The 23,054-nt window shown below is 41.2% G+C and overlaps 1 protein-coding gene across 5 annotated transcripts in view; it reads left to right on the forward strand.

Moving 5' to 3' along the window:
* The window catches only part of Ptprr (protein tyrosine phosphatase receptor type R), a 239,909-nt gene that overhangs the window by 127,886 nt on the left and 88,969 nt on the right, over window positions 1-23,054 (forward strand). For 3 of the 5 annotated variants that reach the window (XM_028759010.1, XM_028759012.1, XM_028759011.1), the window contains 3 exons: window positions 10,411-10,524; window positions 12,090-12,245; window positions 19,038-19,148. In XM_028759010.1, coding sequence (XP_028614843.1) covers window positions 10,411-10,524; window positions 12,090-12,245; window positions 19,038-19,148 — 381 coding nt within the window. Of the gene's footprint in view, window positions 1-10,410; window positions 10,525-12,089; window positions 12,246-18,583; window positions 18,636-18,672; window positions 18,921-19,037; window positions 19,149-23,054 lie in introns of those variants that run through there. The other 2 variants (XM_028759014.1, XM_028759013.1) reach the window with 2 other exon arrangements.

Genomic DNA, 23,054 nt, shown 5'->3' on the forward strand with positions numbered 1-23,054 from the left:
AGTCTTTTGGGGGGTTGGGTTGGGTTGGGTAGGCCCTTTATTTTGGAGTAATAATAAATGACATGTGAGTCTATGATGGACACGCATTTGTGTTTGCATGGACCGAGAGATAGCATCTCTCTGCTCCTACACTCTAAAGGACAGAGGATGAGATCAAAACACACATTTTCTTGCTGATCCTATGCTGGAGACATGACTGAAGGATACAGTGAGAATATTCTTTTGTGACTCTATCTTCTTAGAAAGAGGCTCTCACAAGCCACAAGTGGCACTGGTCAGCCATTGTCAGGCAGTGCTCACACCTAGGGATCACGGGCTGGCGGCGTGCACAACAAGACCTGGAAGAGCGGCTGGGCGATAGCAGAGTTAGCGTGAAGGATGACAAAAACTGCCAAAAGAATGGAGGAGAGGGGGCCTTGTGGAGGGCACATGGCCTGGGCAGTTGTCATTAGGTCATGAATGCCCTTCCAGGAGATCCTGTTGCTCCTCTGGGGGTGGTGTCTCCTCTGCCTTCTCCTCCTCTTCCTTGGATTTTGGTCTGTCAGTGAGAGGCGGGCCATCTTCTTGGTTGGCGGGGTGGTGTCGGACATTTCTGGCAGGGACCCAGATAGGCTTGGGTTGGTCCTGTGGGAAGACACAAACAAAACCCCTCCCAGTTGTAAGGAGGGGGCCTGGTCCCTTCCAAATTCCATCTTGTGGGACTGCGTAAGGGTATCCTGGATCATGGTGGAGCAGGTGTCTAGAACACCGAGACTCTGTAGATTCTGGGCGAGATTCTACATGAGAACCGGCAGGAGTTCGACGCCCCCCCAGAACCCAGGATCCTGAAAAAGTGGTCACGGTCTCCATAGAATTACTACATAGGCCAGGCTATAGGCCTCAGGCCCGAAGGCCAGAGGGCAGAGCAAATTAAACATGCCTCCCCCAGATCCTCCCCCTTTCTCCCTCCCTATATAACTCGGGACTGCCCTGAGTTTTGGGGGGTACGCCTAGATCCATCTATTATCCGCCATGACAATAAACCTTTTTGGAACCAAGGACTTCCTAGTGTTACTGGGGCCTGCCACCGCCAAGGCCCTCAGGCCGCTGGAACCATAGGGTTTCCTCCCGAATGTGGGACCCACCATGGCGGTGGAAGCCTCTCTGGGGCCACCGTGCCGCTGTGGCGGCTTCTTAAATTTTCCCTATAAGCCATAGCTTTTTCTGTGGAAACAGCCTTTAAAATGTACTGCATCATTTGTAGAGGGTGACTACCAACAAGAGAAGCAAAAGTCTTTGCATGGGGCATGGATAGTGTTTTTAAAACAAATGCAAGAGACAAAGAAGTTCTTTAGCCCTAACCCTGAGAAGCTTTATATCATCATTTTAGACAATTGAGAGAATCGATATTCAGTGTAGAAGCCAAGGCCCTACTGTTGAAGGGCTGTTCAGTCGGGTCAAGGATAGGATGGCGACTCTCCAGTGGATGGCTCCATTCTGTGCACACCTAAGCACATAACAACTCACTGGACTTAGTGAGTTATTAAGTTGGGAGAAGGCCACACGTTGGAGGCATGTGGTAGGAGGTGAAGGGGAGATACTGAGGACGTATATGTTTATATTTCATCATGAGCACATATGAAATTCTCATGAATGGATAAAATGACAAAAGTTTAAAAGTTAATAAAAATACATTAGAGAAATTGAAACTGCATTAGAAGCCAAAAAACTGGAAAAGACAGAGAGAGTAGGATGAAAAAAAATACCAACTGAAGAGAAGTATGTCCACAGGGGAAATGTAAACTAGTGTGGCTAGAAAAAGAAAAATAGAATATGCAATGGCTCAATTGGTACCTGAATGTGAGAGTGAAATATTTAGAAGCAAATCATTCAGATGTTTTATAGCAAATAATATTTTTTGAAATAAAGCTTAGAATCTATAGATTTCAAAGGCATTCTGTGTTATCAGAACTACTAAACCAAGGAAATACTATGGGGATGTTTTTCTGAACCTCAGGGATAAAGAATCCTATCGGATTTCAGGCAAACAAAGCAAGTTATCTACAGAAAGGCCAGTGTTAGGTCAGGGTATTTTTTACAGTAACTATCAGAAGGCATTGGGATAAGAGTAGCAGGTTTCAAAAGCAAAAATAAATAAATAAAAAATGAAAATAGAGATTGAATCAGGAATCTAATATCTAGCCAAGATGTCATTGGTTATTAAAAGCACCATAAACATAATTTTAAAGATACAATATCTCCAAAAATATGGCACTCCTGAGCCTCGCTTGAAAGTAAGAGATACTAAAATCCAGATAAACAAGAGATACATCCAAATGACGAGGCCCAGGAATGCTGGCATCCTTTCTAGGAAAAGAACTGAGTCTCCAAGGAGAGAGAATTGTAACTTACAAACTAGGCACATGTGAACTGACACCATGGAGAAAGAGAGAGGCATGTTTACAAACCTCAGGGATGACTACAGTATATCCTGTGTAATGGATGTAAATATATATATATATATATATATATATATATATATATGAAGTTGAGACAGAAAGAACATACCAGTTTGGTTAACCAAAGAATGATGACTATTCATTTAAAACTTGAGAGCTCTATTTTGGCTATAATTGCAGTTTGTTCGACTAGCATTTTAGATACACCATTACAGTTGCATATGAAAAATTAATTAAACGGGCCCAATAAGAAGACTCAAGTGGGTAAAGATGCTTGATACCAAGCCTGCTGACTTGAGTTGAATTCCCTGAAGCACACAAATGACAGGAAGCAAAAACCAACTCCTGCCTAGTTTTCTTCTGGCCTCTACACTCTTCCATGGCACGCACACACACACACACACACACACACACACTCATGATGATGATGATGATAAATGTTAAAAATGAAAAATAATTAAATATTATGAAGTAGGGGCAACCCACTGGTTCCCTACTGAAACAGTCCAGAGAGTCGTGACGAGGATCTAAACAGAGATGATTTAACACAGACAAAGATGAAATGGATTGATCACTCAGAAGAGCTTGAGAAAGGAGAACAGCAAGATGAGATACTATCTAACAACGGACAATAGAGCAGACAGCACCAATGTGCTGTCACAATGTTGAAGAATAAGAGAGAAAACAAAATGAATACCAAATGTGATACTTCAACATATAACACATGAAAAGACAGGATAATTCAGTCCGGGTAGGGAGAGGAAAAGGTGATTGAGTCTGATAATGTTGGGTTAGAAAGAAGCAGAGCTGAGATGCATAGAAACGTGGAATACAGGAACGAAACGAGTGCGGAAACAGAAGCGAACGACAGAGTGAGGAGACAGGATTGGGGACTAACACCAAACGCTTCAAATGAATTGAAGTTTTCTTCTTGGTTTCAGATACACGTTCTGGAAATCACTTACCAATACAAATTCTAACCAAAGACAGGATGTTCAGTGGCCAAGAATGGAGCTATTCAGGACAGGCATATTCTGGACAGGACACATTAGGACTAATAAGAAGATGCTAAACAAAGTAGGTTCTTCGTGGCTACTGAGAGACAGCATTTCTCTCGGGACTTTAGAGATTTCTCCTAGGGGGAAAGATGTCATCTGACCTTCTTCTGCCTGACAGGGCTGCTAGATATGGCCATGACTCCTGGTGGGTATAATCAAATGATAGATGATGTACCTGGTAACAGGGAGAGGACTAACTAACTGCCTTCCTCCCAGGCAAAACTAATTCAACCATCATTTACATATAAATGGCCAGGAGCCATTCACATTCTCTTGACTTTAAGTCCAGCATGTTAATCAGTTCCATCAGTCCAATTATAGCTAATGCCCATGGGCTTTAACTAGTTTAGTGGGCAGTCTGGTGACCAAAAGAAGCCTTCTTTGAGGACAAGAAGAAAGACAAGGTCTCCCTGTGTTTCAGGCTGACCTTCAATTCACTATGAACCAAGGCTGACCTCAAACTCACAGAACTTTTTTCTCAGCTTCCCGTGTGCTGGGGTAACAAAAATGTGCTCCCACCACATATAAGAAGGTTCCAAAGAAAACCTTCTTATAAAGTGCTCTCTTGAGGGATGAAGAGGCGGCTTGGTAGGTAAAATGTTTGCTGTGCAGATATAAGGATCTGAGTTCAAATATCCAGCACTCACATGGATGTCAGCGCATGTCTCTAACTCCAGAGCTGAGGTAGAAACTGATCCTGGGGAGGGTGACTGGCCAGCCTGGCTGTTGTTCTGCATTTCTGCCTCACTGCGTTGGAACACCACTGATATGCCAGTCAGGAGAGGCAAAATGCTGGTTGTTTCCTCCTGGATGCTGAGGTGATGGAGCTCTGACATGAGTCGCTAAGGGAAGGTGAAACACTGTGTTCCTCCAGGTGAAAACAGAGGGGGCTAGGACAGAGGCTGTGGTTCTCACACTCCTGTGCAATCAGACGCCACTGGGAACCTTGAGGAGCTGAGACTGGTGGTTCTCATCCTCCTGTGTACCCAGACGCCACACTGGAGACTGTGAGGATAGAAACAGGAGCTTGCTGGCCATGAGCCTGGGACAGGGAACGTGGAAATCCAGCTTAGTTACAAGTGAGTGCCAGGAGTACGGAGGGGCTTCTATGGAAGACTTAGGTATGACTCTGTATAATGAAGATCTCCCCCACAGCGGTCCTTGATGAAGGAGAAGGTCCTTGCTTGTCCAAACTGCTTTATTCATGGTGGATGAGGATCCATATGTCTTACTCAGGGTGAACCAGAGATTAAATACCTTTTGCAGGAAGGGATGCCCAGGAAGGGAAGCTCATTGACCAAATGCTCAGGACCTATCTAGATACCTCATTAGCATGGAGAACTCTAGGTTCTATGTTATGTGAATGGTTGTCATGGTCTTCTTAGTGGGGTGTTGTGGTCCCTTGCTCCAGGAAAGGAACCTTGTGGAGAGCTAGTTTGAGCTCCTGCCATTCTCAATTATGAGATTTACCAGGGTTCTGAACTTGCTACCACCTACCAGTTCTCTCTGGTGACATGGTCCACTGCCCCACACCAGGCTAGTCAAAACAGAGCTCCAGGTTCAGTAAGATACCTTCCCTCAGAAAATAAGATGGAGAAGCAGCTGATTAAGACAACCAGAAAACAACCTCTGGATGAACCCACATGGGTAAGCATACCTGCAAACATTTGTACGTAAACATCACACACACACCTGAGCTGTTTCTTTTAAGGGGGAATACAATACAATAATGGAAAATTGACTCCATAAACTCTGGATTAGAGAGTTTCAATAAACTTAGGTATTAGAATCTTTCTAATTATGTTTTCATTATATTGAAAGCTTTATATTCATATGCTTGTAATTATCAATATAAGTACTCAATTTTCCTTACGTTGTATGTTAGCTTCTGTTACTATAACATATAGTAAACATAATCAACTTTTGAAACTGTCAGTCTATAGTTAATAACCTGTTGATTAGGGGTCTGTGGCAAGATATTATGGAAGGAGTGTAACAGAAGAGATTACTCAATAGGTACAGATAGTAAGGAAAGAAAGACAAAGGAGATAGATCTTGATTACTTCCTCCAAGGGAACCCCAATGGTGATCTAACTTCCTCCCACAAGGCTCTACTTCTTAAGGCACAGACGCTGTAAACTGAGGACCAAGTCATTAAGTCTAATGTACGTGGCCTTTGGGGGTACACTTCAGATCCAAACTCATGTACGTAGAAACTGAATGACTGCTAGAAAAGCTACTAACATTTTCCCTCCTAGAATTTCCATTTCTCCTTGAAATAGAAATCTTTAGTCATAGAAATAATCAAGTGGGCTTAGCATTCAGACCATAATGTACCTTTTGCTATGTTATGTAACTTGAAAACTAAGCTATAACCTTATTATTGTCTTGGAAATTTCTGTTTCATCTCAATTGCGCCTGCATGTAACAGTATGGAAGGACTTATTTGTTTCCAGTATCTATTGATAAAAATATAGGTGGTAAATATCCACTAACTACAAGAAGTCCCATTCCTGTTCTGTTTGAAATAAAATCATCATTTGATTAAGAATCACATTCTTTTTTCAAAATTTGCACTCACAATCTGTCTGGCATGTATTAGGACCCCAAATGTGTGTGTGTGTGTGTGTGTGTGTGTGTGTTTATATATGTATATGTGTGTGTCTGTATGTATGTGTCTGTGTGTTTATGTATGTATATGTATTTATATTATATATATTAAATCTATATTTTAGCATCACTTATTTTGTGTGTTAATAGTTAGAGGTATGTGCATTTTCTGTAGAATCAATTCAAGGCTTCATAGGCAAGCTGAAATCCAGACAAATTATTCAAATGTTTGCTGCAGCGAGCCAGAAGATTCCAATTTCAGCTGATTACCTCTGAGCATTATTCCTTCACTTTAGTTGGGTCATTCAAATTTCTGCTTCAAAAGCACAGCTTTTACCATCTTACGAAGCCATCTTGTTGAGTGATTTTAATCTTGAGTTCCTATTTCACTTCCCATTTGAGACGTTAATACTGTTTCCACAGTTACAACCCTCTGTTAATCATGGCCCTGGGAATTGAGCTCTCGAGAGTTTACACAGCCTCCACGTCTCTCAGTTCCCAGAGTTGCTTGCAGCTCCAAATCCTTCCCTTGGGGACAAGAGACAGTGCCTGCCTGCTCAGCCTGCCTGACGGCAAGCAAGAACTCAGTGGCTCTTCATCAGAGTTTAGGGGTGCCAACTGAGGTTTCTACCTTTAGTCATGCAGAGGGCAGAAGTAGACTGCTGAGATATGGTCTCTGAGATCTAGTAACAGCTTCCAGATGATGACAGTGTAGATGACGGGCTCTGGGAGTATAGGAAGTCTCTGTTGTATGGAGCTACAGGTAGACTAGGTTGTAAATGTCTCTCTTATTCACCTGATGTAATTGTCATCTCCAAGCTTACTGCTAAATAAGTTCACCCTTTCTAGTTCTTTCTGAACTCTGGCTGGATGGTTCAGCTGTTCTGGGTCAAACTCCTCTCCAAGCTGATTGATTCAATCTGGCTTCTCTCAGCTTCTCACCAAATTGCTCTGCTTGGCCTCAAACTAATTCTGTCAATTTGTTCTAATCTTCTGGCTCCTTCTTATTTTCTCGCTTCAACTGCCTCTGCTGACCTGCACTGAACCGCATGAATTCACTAAAGAACTCAACTCCACTGCACTGCACCGGACTCACTGCACTGACTCCTGAATGACTCAACTCCCAACTCATGTGCACTAACTAAACTGACTGACCCTCTCCCTGAATTGCTCTTAAATAGCTTTTCTCCTGAGAGCGGGCCACATCCTATCTCAGACTCATTCTGTCAAATCTTTCCCTGAATCGTCACTTTGTCTGCCCGTCAATTAGATGTCATTGTTTGTGATCAAAGGTGAATACTAAGGGTGTGTGTGCATTCCAGCCCATCACATAGACCTAGAAGGTCTTTGGATATGATCAGAGCAGTCATGTTGCTGGATTAAAATTTCTCTGCACTGGATTTTAGTCGGTAGAGAATAGAATTATGGTTAAGAGTATAAACTAACTGTAAACTGAAAATCATCCCTGGTATCTAAATCCTATTGGTCCATGAAGGTTTAGATCAACTTTAACTTCCTACATTAAATTGTTATTTACATATGGGAAACATCTTTAAGTTATAGAAACCACAGCAAATGATGTATGAACTCTTATACATCTTTAGATGATTACTAAATATTTTATTTTTTTAAATTATGTGTATATGTGTCAGGGTATGTGCACTTGGGTGAAGTGCACACTGAGGCCTGAAGGGGGCATCCAGTCCCCTGAAGGTAGAGTTATAGGTGACGATAAAATGCATGACTTGGATATTGGGAACCAAGTGTGGGTCCCTTGCAAAGTAGTAGATGCTTTTAACCGTAGATCCATCTCTCCAACTGCCATAGGATGACTTTTATACCATAAAGGGTTACTTTCTGAAAGAAGACGCTCACATTTTATTAAGACAAAAGACACAAAACCCAAGTCCAGGAAAAACTGCTATCACAAGTAGGGAGTGAGTCCTCAAGGGAACCCCCTTTTTCAGCTCCTGTCTGTGTTCTTCAACCTCTCCTTTCTGCTAACCCAGGAATTGACACTCCTTTCCCTAGAAAGCACTCAAGAGTGCATACCACCTTTAAACAAAAATATTTACTGGTGGCCTCGTCTGACCACCCAAGTAGCTCTCTACAAACAGCTCTTCTCAGAGATGAACTCCTAGAATTCAACTGAATACAGTTTGTATAGACTTACAGTCAAGGAAACATAGAAAAACACTGAGGTCCTTAGTTAATGCCCTGCCTAAAATATAATGATTCTTTTTTTTTCTAAGAATTCTGACTTTATCCTTATTTGAAGTTTAACTTAATCCCTCCAAGATTCTTATGTTGGGCTTTTAACTCCCTAAGAATGTGAGTTAGTTTAGAAGTGGGGCATTGCAAGTACAGCTCACTAACATCATTCTAGAGTAGGGAGAGTTCCTGATTCAATATGCTCAGCCATTATAATAAGAGGAACTTACAACACAGATACCCATAGAGGGAGGAGACACAAAAGATGGCCGTGTGATGCCACAGGCAATGACTAGATCTGCCTGACAAGCAATACCAAGAAGTGCCCCAAATAAAAGAAACTAAAGGACAAATGGCATCTTCTCCCCCGAAGATACGTGAGGGAACACGGTTCTACTGCTGCTTTAATTCAAACTTTTATCTCTACAACCCTAAGAAAATGTATGTCTATTGTTTTACAATAGATAAGCATAATGAATAAATAATTTTGAAAGTATTGCTGATGGTGTCGATACAGCTTTTCAACCCATTTCTGATGAAATTCTTCATTTTCCTCCCCTAGAAACAAGTGGATACCTGTTGTCAGGGAGTCAGGCAGAATTTTTTGATGCTTCTACCCTGCTTTGGATCTCAATTGGATCACCTCCATTACAAGACAGAGGGCCCCCACCCTTGTGCAGGCATTAAAATACCCTCAGGTAGAAATTTATGATTAAAAAAAAAATTAGGTAAGCCTACCATTTTGATTGGGAAGCACTGCACCTGTGTTATGTACACTGTTAATGCCTGGTTTCTGTCACCTTGAATACTGGCCATTTCCAGTCATTTATCTGACACAAAGTTTGAATATAGGTAATCTTTCCTAATAAGTCTACATGTTTTCAAAGCAATATGATTGTATCATTCTCCTTTTAGGGAAAGCTGAGAGAGTCCTAGCTTACGGGTTCTCATGCTGTAGTAGATTATAGATGTAATGCAATCTCTTAGCCAAGCAAATGAGAACCATCCAACAGTTAGTAAGATACAACCTACTCTGGCCAAAGTAGTGAACTCACCAATACAAGAATACACAAAATGCATAAGATTCAGTTTCTCTTTCTTACAAGTATTTATCTTTAATCACTATGGGACATGCACTCTCTCTCTCTCTCTCTCTCTCTCTCTCTCTCTCTCTCTCTCTCTCTTTCTGTGTGTGTGTGTGTGTGGTGTGTGTGTGTGCACACACGCCACTTTCATGTAGGTAGCTGTAAAAGCCAAAAAAGGGTGTAGAGTCCCCTGGAGCTGGAGTTATAGGTGTTTGTGAGCTGTTAAATCAGGAGCTGAGAACTGAACTCAGGTCCTCTGGCAAAACAGGAAGTGTTTTAATCAGCAGAATCAACTGTCCAACCTCATGATCCAGTTTTGAAAACACAGTAAACTACTCCCTGGTTTAAATACAATAATAGAATAGTGCTACTGGCTTAAGCCGTGTTACTACCATCACAATTTGATGTGTCATTCTGCACCATTTTACTGTTTAGACTTGTTAGGAGTGTTTTCCCACATGTTGAATGAACACTGTTTACCTTAGATCAAGCCCTTAGTAGCTGGCTTTGTTACCGGCGTAAATGCATACTGCACCTCATTTATTTGCCTGGCTCTGGCAGCAGGTCACTATATAGAGAAACATCTAGCTTCAGCCTTATGGGACTTACACAGCATCCTTCACTGTGACTGTGTGTGAACATGAATTAATGTCCTTCAGCTTACGTAGCTGAAATAGGCTTGTCCCTGAACACCAAAAGGAGACAAAGTAGACTAAGCCATACTACAATGGAATTCCTGTTTTAAAAAAAATGATAATTTTTCTTGTGTTTTTAAATAACTAGACACATTGTTTTATTACATGACTTGCCATCTTTTGACTAATGCCATCTGAAATTTCACATAAAGAATATCTATAATTTTAATTATATCAAAATTAGCACCCAAACTGTGAACTTATAAGAGCTCCCCCGACCCAAACTGTTGTGACCAGTTATTAGTGTCTGTCTGACTGAAACTCAGAATTCACTTGGTTTGGTTTTGTTTTTTTTTCTGTCTCTGTCTTCCAGACACTGCAAATGGATATAAACAAGCTGAATATAACCTTGCTTCGGATCTTCCGCCAAGGTGTAGCTGCAGCCCTGGGACTCTTACCTCAGCAAGTGCACATCAACCGTCTCATTGTAAGATCGTGCTTTTCATAATCTCCGAATTCAAACCTCACTTCCGTTATCAAAGGCTCCATGCTACAGTTATATGACTGACAATCCAAATCTACCACAGTACCTATTTTGTAAACAAAGTTTTATTGAAACAAGCCACATCCTCACCTTCACATGTTGTGTGAGGCTGATTTTATGCTTACAATGGCAAAACTAAGTTGTTAGAGCAAACGGATTGGCCATAAAGCCTAAGGAATTTACCATCTAGCACCTTACAGAAAATATTTTATTAACCTTGTCATAATTCGAAATTAGCCTCCCATATAAATATGAAAAAAAGGTCAGATCACTTCCTCTATCATCCTGACATAACTCCCAAAATATTCTCCAGGACAGTGGAACCTTCTCTATCAGATTTCTGGACACCGTTTACTAAGGTTTCTTCAAGCTTATCAATAGAATGGATGTTGAATGCACAAAACAAAAAATTTCATATGAATAAAAAAGAGTTAGTCCTTACCCCTCATAGCTTATGGAATGCCAAGAAAAAAACTTAAGATTGGCATCTGAGGTAGGAATGAGGAGAACCTAAGGGACTGAGGGAACTGCTGTGTAGGAACTCCTGACCTATCACCTAGTCACTCAAATTCATTCTCAGTGTCTGGGAACCTGGAGGCCATGAGCTCCATGCTCTCATTGACACTGAAGATTGCTATAAGCCATGTGGATAAAATGGACAATTTAAATCAGATTACTTTTCTTTTAGATCTTTCAAGACAGGGTTTCTCTGCATAGCCTTGGCTGTCTTGGAACTTACTCTGTAGACCAGGGTGGCTTCCAAGTCAAATGCTGGGATTAAGGCATGTACCACCATGCCCAGCATAAATTTTATACTTATTTACTTTTTTAAAAAGCGATTTGTCTAAGGCTCACAGGACAGAAACATTGAAGGGCAGCTGTAGAGATGGCTCCCCAGTTCCAGAGCACTTACTGCTCTTTACAGAAGAGCTGTGTTTGGTTCCCAGCACCCACAAGATAGTCACAACTGCCTGGATCCAGTTCTAGAGGACACAGTGTCATCTTCTGACCTCCACAGGCTCCAACACGTGGGGTTCATATAAGTGCGTACACAACACACGTGTATGCATGCATATCAGCATACATGCACACACACGGATACATATTAAATATTTAATATGTAGAAACTGCTTAAATAAAAATAAATAAAATAATTAAATAATATATAAAATGCTAACTCACTTGACTTTAAAATATGTCTGTAAGCATAATTATTCAGGAAGCATCTGAGAAATATATGTTAAGTTGGTATACAACTGTAATTCTAGCATTTAGGAGGAAGCTGAGGCAGGAGGATGCAGAGATCAGGGCCAGCCTATGTTATATCTAGATGTCGTCTCTGAAATCAATCACAGCAACATACCTACGAGAAATGAATACACATCACTCCCTAAAATGACTTCGAAGATTCTAGGAACCTGACTTTAATGTTTGTGAAGAACAGGTGAAAATTTTGCCCAGCTTTTTAAAGATGTCTTTATCTTACCCAAATGGTGTGCTCTTACTAGGAAAAGAAGAGCCAGGTTGAGTTGTTTGTGTCTCCCGTAAACCGGAAACCAGGAGAGCCGCAGGCCCTGCAGGCTGAGGAAGTACTGCGTTCGCTTAATGTGGATGTTTTACGTCAGAGTTTACCGCAGTTTGGAATTACAGACGTCTCTCCCGAGGTATGTCGTTGCATGGAACAGTTCATTAAAAAAAAAAAAATCTGAAGTCAGGACCATATGCGAATCCAAACAGTGAGGCTTTGAAACAAAAACCCTAAAAACAGCAATCTCCCTAAGTCAGAATCCAGTCCATTTCAGTTTGTGTGCTTTCCCTAAGGAAATTCACTTTTCGTGTTAAAGTTTCACTATTTGACACTTGATTGTTGAAACCATTATGACCCTGTGATTTTTTTTTTAGTAAACTGTCTACAAAAAAAGAAGAGTTAGATAGATTTGTCACTTGAAACTGAGTTGCCAACAAAACAAAAACTCCACTCTGTTTTTTTTTTTCCTCATTACTTTCATTGTCAAAATAGCCATAAAATAGCTATTTCCCCATAATTTGGAATTGTGTGAAATAGGCCTTTTCCTATGTGTAAGAAGGCCAGATATTTTCTTTATGGTATTTTCTAAATTTGATGCTTAACAAAGGTATCTCCACCATATCATCCACTTTTCCTACACAGTTTCTCCTATCAAACATAAATTCATCAGAATCACCAGCATCCCAAAGAGATGTCATTCCGCTCACAAATTCATGGAATTTGGCTCTGAGGGAAAACAGGTATAAACAGGAAGCAGGGTACACAAAAATTAAGCAACTGCCTCAAAGTGACTCAAAGGTGAGGTATAAACTAACACTAACTATGTGTTTTAGGCTCTGGGTTCAATGCCCAGTACAGGAAGAAAAAGGAAAAAAAAAAGGAGGAAGGATGGAAGAGAGAGGGGAAGAGAAAGAAGGGGAAGGAGGAAGAAGGGGGAGGAAACAGGAAGAAGGGAGGGAAGGAAGGAGAGAGGAAAGGAAGGAGGTAAGGAAGGAGGGAGGAAAGAGACAGAGACACAAACAGAGAAAGAGAGACAGAGACAGAGAGAGTATAACCATCTGGATGGGCATAGTGGCACACCCCTGAAATGTCAGATACTAGCACTCAGGATGCAGAGACTGGAGAGTCATGATTTCAAAGTCTGATCGACCTACACAGAGAGTTCCAGGCAAGCCTGAGCTACTGTTTCCAAATGAAACAGAACAAATCCTTATTCAATGCCTGTTTTATTTCTTTCCTGAAAGTTACTTTGCCCTTCATTTTAGCAAATCCATAGGTCTTATATTAAAAGTGTTAGCACTCAGCCATTTGAATCTTGCTCAGACCAAATTGCTCTGTGAGGATTTTTCTCTTTCCATTGTATTAACCACCCTGAGCCTTAGTTCCTTCATATTCAAAAATGGATCTAGCCCTTCTCTAATTGACTTGACATCAATTGATTTTTTTTTAGATATATGTGAAATTCATCGGCTTTTGTTAGTACCAAACAAATGTGATTTCAACCCAGATTAACTGAGAATATGTAGTCTTTTGATGTCCTCAGAAGATGGGGTCTAGGACACCAACACACACCAAAACAGTCAGGTGCTGAGATTTCCTATATAAAGCTATATATGCATCTGCACAAACTCTAGGAACACAATCCCATATGCTTATATTACTTATTATCCATTATATTGACATAATTAAAATGTGAAAGAGTTGCTAAAAATATTGTTTTAGGGAATAGTGGCGAGAAAGTGTACAGGTGAACTGAAGATGAATTTTCTGTCCTAATATTTTCCATCCACAGTTGGCTGGATTCCCAGATGCAGAAGCCATAGCTAGGAGGACAAACTATCTGTCACTCCTGAACCAAGACAGTCACCCTCTACTCATGACATTTGGTTTTGTTCCCTGCCCTGCCCCTCTCCTTCCTGCACAAAAAGTGTCTTTCTTTTGCTATCAGTATACCGTTCTTCAATATGATTCTTTGGTTTCAACATACAATAGAATGCAGTCCAGATTTCTTAATGTGGTTCATGGTCCTCCAGATGCTGGGCTTTTAATTGCTGAGTGGCTGCTTCTTCATTTATGTTAGAGCGATTCTAAAAGTGTCAGTTATCACGATCCCTAATCGCAAGCCTCCGTGCTTGCCACCTGGTCTCTCGATGCTCCTTTCGGCTTTCATTAGCCTGTTCAATGGCAAAGCCTTCCGTGGTTCCTTCAAGAACGAGGGGGCTCCATGCATCGTTTCCCCATTGAGCTCAGAGCAAAAACCCCTTGTGCTATGTTGTCTTCAAGGCTATCTCTGCACTGTCGGTCCCTTGATGACTGCCACATCCTTTTCTCATTGTTACTTTTTCCAGCAGCCCAGTGGGCACAATGTGAAAAGCTGAGTCAACAAGTAGAAAAACGAATACATGTGCCAACAAATCTGGAGCCTGATTTTTTTTGCATTAATGGAATAATACTCAGAGACAGCAAATAGACACGGGCAGATGTGAGGATCGCAGCAAGAATGTTATGGCCACTATCCAAACAGAATTAATTAAAATACATATTTTAGTTAAAATATAGAAACTGCCAGGCAGTGGTGGTGCACCCCTTTAATCCTAGTTACAGGGCAATCAGGGCTACGATAGGAGTATCTTCTAACAGGTCGAGTGCTTAGGGGGGTTCCCAACACGTAACTGCAATGAACGAGTAGGCTACGTGGACCGCCCAAAAGAAAGCCATTGGTTCACAGTAGATGACAACGCTTGCCCTAAACTTAAGTCTATTTAATGAATAAAAATAGGATGTTTGCCCATAAATGTGTTGGAATATAAAATCTAGGCACTGTCTAACTTGCACAAGACTCAGAATAAGAGCTCATGGAGTGTTTGAGTTGGCTATAAAGAGCCTTTCATCAAGATGAGATGGGCTGTTGGAAACTTTGGTTCAGTGGCTCTGGAAGGCCCTGTCCTGGAACTCTAAATGTAAGAAGGAGAAAGCCAAGGCAGAAAGTGTCCACAGTGTGTGGGACCCTTTGCTTGTTTCACTTCCAGCCTACAGGGCACTGCAGAAATAGTGAGAAACGGTTGTGTAAAACTACCGGGGCTCTCCCGTATGTTTTCCTGTCCTATTCTTCTCCCTGTGGTTAAGATCTTTACAACAGCTTATGCCTTAACCCTGCCTCACCTTGTAATCCTCAAAATATATCTTACTATGGCAGAATAGCCATTAAGGGGCATGTAGGGGACACAACACACCAGCCTCTGGGTTATCTTTTACATCCACTGCTGAACTTCACAACGATGTTTCAAAACATCTATTCCTGAATTTATGTTCATCGTTTTCATGTTAACAATGTGGTTTTGCCGCTCATTCCTTATGTTCCTGACTTTTTTTTTATTGAAAATTACTCAGAAAAACAAAGGAAAATACCAAATAGAGAATTACCTTCGTTCATTATCTGTTTCCAACCCAAGTTTCTTGAGGGAAAGAGACCTTTTGTTTCTTTTCTGGGGTGAAGAGTCTTTAAGACAGGATCTTACTCTGGAACCAACATCCTGAGATTTATGAAGCTGAAACATCAAGTTCCCACATTAACACGGAACAAATTTTTTAGGCTTTTATTGTTGTTCACGAGCAAATTACTCAAGTTTCATGACTACTATATTTCAAAGGAGGAAGTTATCTTCTTTAAATAGCAAACACTGAATTGATTGATTCCTGAGAAAAAATTGATACAAAGAAAAGAAAAATCATACAATATAAAATGTGACCCATAATTTCTGAGTTGGATGATTTATCTTTCAAAACTTGCAACACTAACCAGCAGGCAAATGTGAAGACTTGCAGGTCTCACATGCATTGCTGAGGGCATATATACGATTCGGTGTTAACATACCTTAGATCACACGGATCGAGGGCTTGCAACTGTGCCTTCTGGCAAAACCATCCTCTTGTGAGATGAACCATATTAATTTGTAGCCATCAAATGAACCGGACCATTTATAACATTTCTGTTTCAATTTCTGCGCTCCATCTCTTCCTATGAGATATGCCTCCCGAGCTCCCTGTATCTGCCTCATCTTCCCTGATATAAGGAGCTAGAAAGAAAATGGAGAGAGAGAGAGAGAGAGAGAGAGAGAGAGAGAGAGAGAGAGAGAAAGAGAGAGAGAGCAAGCTGGAGGAGATGGTAGAGGGAAGGGCAGAACTAACTTTATGGCATCAAGAGAGGCCATCGTCATACAGAAAGGAAACATCTCGATTTTTTTATTGAATATTTTATTTATATTTTAGATGTTATCCCCTTACCCCATCCCTGCCCCGTGCCCAGGAACCCCCATCCCATCCCCCCTTCTCCTGCTTCTATGAGGATGTGCCCCCACCTACCCGCCCCCCACTCCCACCTCCCCACCCTCGAATTCCCACACACACGGAGTCCAGCCTTCATGGGACCAAGGATCTCCTCTCCTATCTATGCCTGACAAGGCCATCCTCCCCTACATATATAGCTGGAGCCATGGGTCCCTCCCTATGTGCTCCCAGGCTGGTGGTTTAGACCCTGGGAGCTCTGGTTGGTTGGTACTGTTGCTCTCCTCATGGGGCCACAAACCCTTTCAGCTCCTTCAGTCTTCACTCTAACTCCTCCAGTAAAACACACCAGCTGCTTTCGACACCTACGTGACAGGGCAGAACAGCACAGCTATGGAATAAGTCATAAAGATGGTATAGTGGCATTAACTTGACCTGGTCTGGGAGTCTGTGACTTACTGAACCGGCGGCCCCTGACAAAAATCTAAAAGCCACTGGGTTAACCCTATGCAAAGGTGAGATTGGCCATTACCCTGCATTGCAATCTTTTGATGTGTAGTTCTCTTGAAGACTGCAAACTTTTCCTTTATTACCCTGCCCTTATCAGGCCGTTTAGATCTCTGAACCGATATAGCAGCGCTCGGCAGGAGCAGCGTGACTCAGGAGGAAATCTATTTACCAGGAACGTGCAGTGACTAAGTTCTAGTTCAAAACAAGAGCTTTTCGAGCTGGGGGTGGGGCAGGGTATGGAAGGGTGAGGCATGCTTCTGCCGACATCATGGCTTCAGTTAAAAAGAAAAATCAAAACAGGTCTGCCTTCCACAGAAGGAGATGTGTTTATGTTCTTGAGAACCACAGCACTAGAAAAGGAAAACGGATCCAACCACAACGTCTCCCTTCAGCTCAGATCCTTATACTTAAATCTGACGAATGTGCGCTGCCTGCGTGAAGGTTTAACTAGTTTGCTTTTATAGCAGACAATGGATGCCATTTGCTTGCCTGGAAAAAAAAAAAAGCCTTCAATTCTATTCTCGGTTCCTACAATAGTTTTCTTTTCTATTAGCTTCTAGCTGTGTTTACAGAGAAACTAGAGCAAAAAAGAAAAAAAAAAATTGGCCTAGCTGTTTTCAAAGAAGTGAAAAATGTTTGTCATAGGAACCCAGTAAATCCAGCCAAGTACCCTTGCTAATCACTTCGCTAATTGAGTTCTAACGGCTTCTCTATCGTTCAGAGTATGTACATAAATTATTTCCTTTATCTATGCATCTGTCTAGAAAAGGCAAAAGGTAGTCACACATAAATAAGTCTCTCTCCAAATGATTTGCATCATCATAATTGAACTCCAGGCTTCTTATCTTTGATTGATTGCAGAGATTAAGATTTCCATAAAATAGTTTTCAAGGTTAATATTTTTATCTCATTTGAAAATGCTAGGTACACTTTTTAACCTTAGAAATAAAAATAACTAGAAATGGTCTCAAAATATAAGCACCTAGAATATAGGTTTAAGTTGAGGCTTGCTTAGTCTTTGGGGCTAATTAATTGTCAATGCTCTCCCTGAGGATTGCAAAGTGGTCTCGTGCGTGAGTGGAAACAGTTTGCTTGATACAAACTTTGTTTTTCCTACTCGGAAACTACCTAGGTTTTTTTTTTCAAGTTGACGTTTCTTTGCCTATAAATCTACAATATAATCAACTTATAAAACATCAACTTATAAAACATCCCCATAGCTAGGCATTGTGGCCCATTGCCTATGATCCCAACACCTAAGAGGCTGAGGCAAGAGAATTCATCACCTTGAGTTCCAGGCCAGGCTGGGCTACAGAAGGAGAGAATCTGTCTAAAACAGAAAATAATAAAGTTCTGAAGCATCCATCCTGTTCTATCCTGAAGGATGAGTAACATTGAACCAAGAAACAGTCACGTCTTGTCCAGCTCCGCTCCCAAAGCAAGGAGCGAAAGCAGTAAAAATTAAACAATTCTATTTATGTTTTTACCATTTATTACTAAATAATTCTGACCCTGTGGGTGTTCCCTGTCACTTCAAATAAAATATAAAAATATCCTGGCAATTTCTACGTGCTATGCTTCGTTGGGTTTTGACAAAGGGAGTTTCATTTAAGGGGGAAAACGGTCTGATAAAAGGAAGAAGAGAACAGAACAGGAGTGGTCCCAACCTCGAGGCTTGTTTATTAAACTATCACGAGCTTTTTGTTTTCACCTGTTTCGCTTCTGTTTAAAAGTAAGGAGCCGCGCTGTAAGACAGTGTGGACGTGGGAGGGGACTCAGAGTACCAGAGTACGGAGAGCTTTGGAAACAGTTCCTCAGCACAGAGAAGCACAGAGCTCCCTCACCTGTGAACCAGGTAGTTTCCAAGAGAGGCTGTGCCAGACCTGGAGGAAAGCAAGAACCCAGGAGCCTGTCCCACATGCCCACCCCCTCGCTTACAGGTTCTCCTGACACCGAGGGTAGCTGTCCATCCGTGCCTGAGCAGTTAGGAAAGCAGCTGTGGCAGCCCGCGGTGGAGGTGTGTTTTACTACACCGAGTGGAATCGAGCTAAAAACTCTGTTGACAGTCTGATAAGAGCTCCAGTTTTCCCCAAGCTCTCCTTTAACACCGGGCTTTCTGTTTTGCTTTCGAAAGAAAAATGTTTTACAAGGGCAGCATGAGGCGGACAAGATTTGGAGCAAAGAAGGATTTTACGCTGTCGTCATCTTCCTCAGCATCTTCATCATCGTAGTAACCTGTTTGATGGTAAGTTAGCTTCTTTGTGTATCTTATCCTTCGTGGAGCCCACGGCTTAGCAATGTTAGGTATTTTGCCACTTGAATGGATGTTGAAAAGACGACGGAGCAGAAGCCAGGCTGTAATCGGGTTAGGCTGGGACCGTTTTGTGGCAGCGGACGATTGATTGCTAAATGGTGTGTGTGTGTGTGTGTGGACGTGCGGAAGTGTAGATGCTGTGCTGTGGCAGAGTGAGAATGCAGCTGCACTGAAGTGTTTAGGATCTAGACCAACCCCTGTGTGAAGATTAAGAAAGTGATTTACTGAGGTCACTGTAACCCTTAACGTCACTGAAGTCTCAAGTGCACACTTTGGGGCTGACTTCATTTCTTCTCTTATGTCATCTTTATAGGACACAGGGGAAAATATTTTTTTTTGAAGAAATACGTCTTTGAGGCAAGCTTTCTCCCCAAGGAATGGTTTATTTCCTTATTTTAAACAGCCTTGAAGGTATTCTAAGAAATACCAGGCATTAGGGGAAGTGATTATAACCGTTCACTGCTATCTCATTTCCAGTTGAATGAATAATATATAAGAATAAAAGTAGACGCTCCAGGTCGTGACACGTGGCCAACAAAGCATAGTCCTGAGTTTAAAAAGTAGAATCCAAAATAAGCCCAACCCACTAAATTAAGCCAGGCTTTGTATTGAACAAGTTAATAGTTAACTTTCAAGTGGAATGGGGGTTTTTTGTTGTTGTTGTTATTATTTTTTTTTAAATCTGTGGTGTAGTTTGGAGTTTACAAATGGGTTTAATATCTTTTCTTGTGTATTATGTTCATTTTATTTTGTGTATTTTAAAAAATGCTTTATTTTTTTTACATATCCCACCCCCCAAAGACACAATGCCAATGACTCTGTCTACAGTTAACAATGTTGCCAAGCACTTTGCTGGTTTGTTTAGGTGTTCTTCCTTCTGGAAACAATGCCAGAGAGATTGAGACTGGTTCTTGGAGGTCAGAGAGGCTCAGCTGATCTGAACTTGGGGGACACCAATAAGATCACAAATAGAGTGAAGACAGTCACATGTCCAAGGTCTCAAGATATAAGAAATAGCAAGACATCCTAAAATTGGCATCATAACGGATTCAAAGGTATCTTCTTTGGATCAGAAACTGAACTTCTAAAAATTGTGACCCAGGAAACAAGATCATAGTTTAAGAACTAAGTTTAAACAAGATTTTATATCAAAAGTGGTAGATATTAAGGAAAATAGCTTTAATGAAAAAGACTGAAAGTTTTATGGAAACTGTAGAGGAGATGTCTGACTACTTTTTTTAAAGGGTGTAGTTCTTCCTCGTGACTGATTGCACTTTAAGATATGTGATCCTTCTTTCTTCAGCACAGGAAAATCTCAAGTTCTGTTCTCTGTCTTGTTAGTCCTAATTAGGATTTATTCTCTTGCACAGATTAAAGGGGTTGAAAGAACTGGGAGAATAGCTCAACAGAAGGCTTGCTTAGAGCTTGTCACTCCCCGTGCTGGATCCCCATCACGACAAGGAGAAAAAGAGGAATTCTAGAACAGTAAGAGAAAAAGTGCAGAAAGTGATGCCAACAGATTGTTTGGATGATTAATGAGTAAGATTCAGAAGACAAAGGCAAGAATGAAAGGGAAGGGTGAGAAGCCAGTTCATAGGCAGGCTTTGGGTGTTAAAGGGCAGAAAAAGAACAGAGTTTGCTATTGACAGGTAAGATACGTTTCCAGTTCAATGATTGTAACTGAAATACAATGTCCAGATATCCCACAGACCGAGTACAACCATGCATTGGTCTCAGACTAAAGGACCTATAGTGAGTGATCACACCCTCAACATCTTGGGACCAAGGCCAACTCCTTTTCTAATATTAGCAAAGCATCAGTGTAAACCTCACCAGCCTGAAGAAGACTGTTCCAATGTTACTAGAACCAATCAAGAAAGGAATGTCTTGAAAGTATGCATGGTGCTGTCAGGTCTGTGGTGGACTCATCCACTAAGTCAAGCAGCATATTCATAGGCACCATATGCATGCAGAGGATCCAGTGTGAGAAATCAGAGGATACGGTGCATAAAGTCCCTGTTCCCTGAGGCTTTAATGATGGAGAGAAATACAGACAAAGATTAAGATGTTTTAAGTATCAAATGATGAACACACTGTATGAGCTCATCAATAGGACATCCTGAGAAACACATAAAGATATTGGAAGGATCTATGGCTCTCAGGTCATGGTGGACAGAGGGAGTATTGTGTGGAGAATGTAGATTTTAGGGCAATGAACTTCTTCTGCATTCTGATGACTGCATGGCATTATGAATTCATCAAGTGTGTAAAATGTTCATCGCTAAGGGTGATCTCATCTACCCTGCGGCAGAGTCAATAATATCAATACTACTTCTTCCTTTATGACAAACATACTATCCCAAAGCAAGCTATTTATAAAACAGACATAGATTGGAACTCTGTACTTTCCACAAGCATAAACATCAACAATCATATCGTACCTTTGTTCCATATTAAATTGTAATCAGGACCACAAAGAAGATAGCATAGTCATGATTGATAAGGCAGAACAGTCCGACATCTGATAGAAACCAACACTCACGGAACGAGCATGTCAGACAGAGAAGACAGTAGAGCAGTGTTGGGGGTGAAGCAGGTTTAGACTGTCAGGTTCGAGGGGAAAACGGAAACAATGTCCATGCAGATGACGGGCGTGTGTTTAGAAGGTCAGTCTCTGATTAAGCATGTGGTTGGGGTAGAAGGGAGTGGGAAACATGAGGCCCGGTAGCCCCTGTCAGGGTCCTTGTGACAAGGATGACGACAGTAAACTGGAACGGGGAGAAGTGGAGATGAGTAGGCGTTGGAGACAGAGCACTGTGTGATGTACAAGGAATGGGATTCGTAGGGTACGGATGACCAGCGGAAAGAAAGATACTAAACGCCCTCTATGTCATCCGGATTGCTTACTAAGCCCCGGTGTTCTCGTTCTAGGGAAGAAGCATGCAAAGGGTTGGGGAATGAAGATGAAAACAAGAACGCTTGACTTGTGTCCAAGGGATTATTACGAGTAAATGACAGAAATAGGTTGATTTCAAACACTACCTTAATTTTACTGTGGAAGGGGTCACTTCAAGAGGAGCAGAGGAACCAACGGTGTGTGGGAAGGGATTGATATTCATGGAGAACTAATACCCTCTAACAGGATTACGGCAAAGCTAAATTTATCTGATATGATTTGCCACGGCTCACACTTAGAGACACATCAAATATGAGTCTCTAAGATCAACTCATCTTCCTGAATCCAAATGCTTCTGATAATGATCTTAAATTAATTTTTTTTTGGCTAGGATCTCTTAGTATTAGTTACACAGGATGTACTTTGTGCTTTTATTGTGTGAGACACGCTTTCTAGTTCTCAAATGCACAATGCAACTGTTTCCTGTACTTTTGTTGGTCCGTGGCATAGAAAATTCTATAATTCAGAATTATCCTTATGGCATCAATTATATTTATGGAGTATCAAGTGTCATTATTTTTATCTAGCCTTCTCATATTGCACTGAAATAAAAAAAATCAGGCGATTTTATTATGGCGTTATATAGGCAAAATGTTGTCATGAAAGGTTACTTCTGTTACACAACACTAGCATAAAACTTGGCAAGGTTTTTTTTTTTTAATATGGCATATTGTTTAGTTTCCTTAAAATACAAAAAGAGGAATATTTATTGCCAGACATTAAATTAGACAAGCATGACATTTTCAAATGTGTGACTTATTTAGCACTTCTCAAATGCGAACACAGAGTGGGTGGACTGCTGGCACATAGACAAATAGAATTTTCCAAGAAAAAGCGTGTGGGCAACTTCATCTCCATTCAGTCTGTTTTTTGATAAAGGA

Source organism: Grammomys surdaster, unplaced genomic scaffold, assembly GCF_004785775.1.
Source record: "Grammomys surdaster isolate TR1022 unplaced genomic scaffold, NIH_TR_1.0 126271, whole genome shotgun sequence".
In the NCBI taxonomy this organism is placed as follows: Eukaryota; Metazoa; Chordata; class Mammalia; order Rodentia; family Muridae; genus Grammomys; species Grammomys surdaster.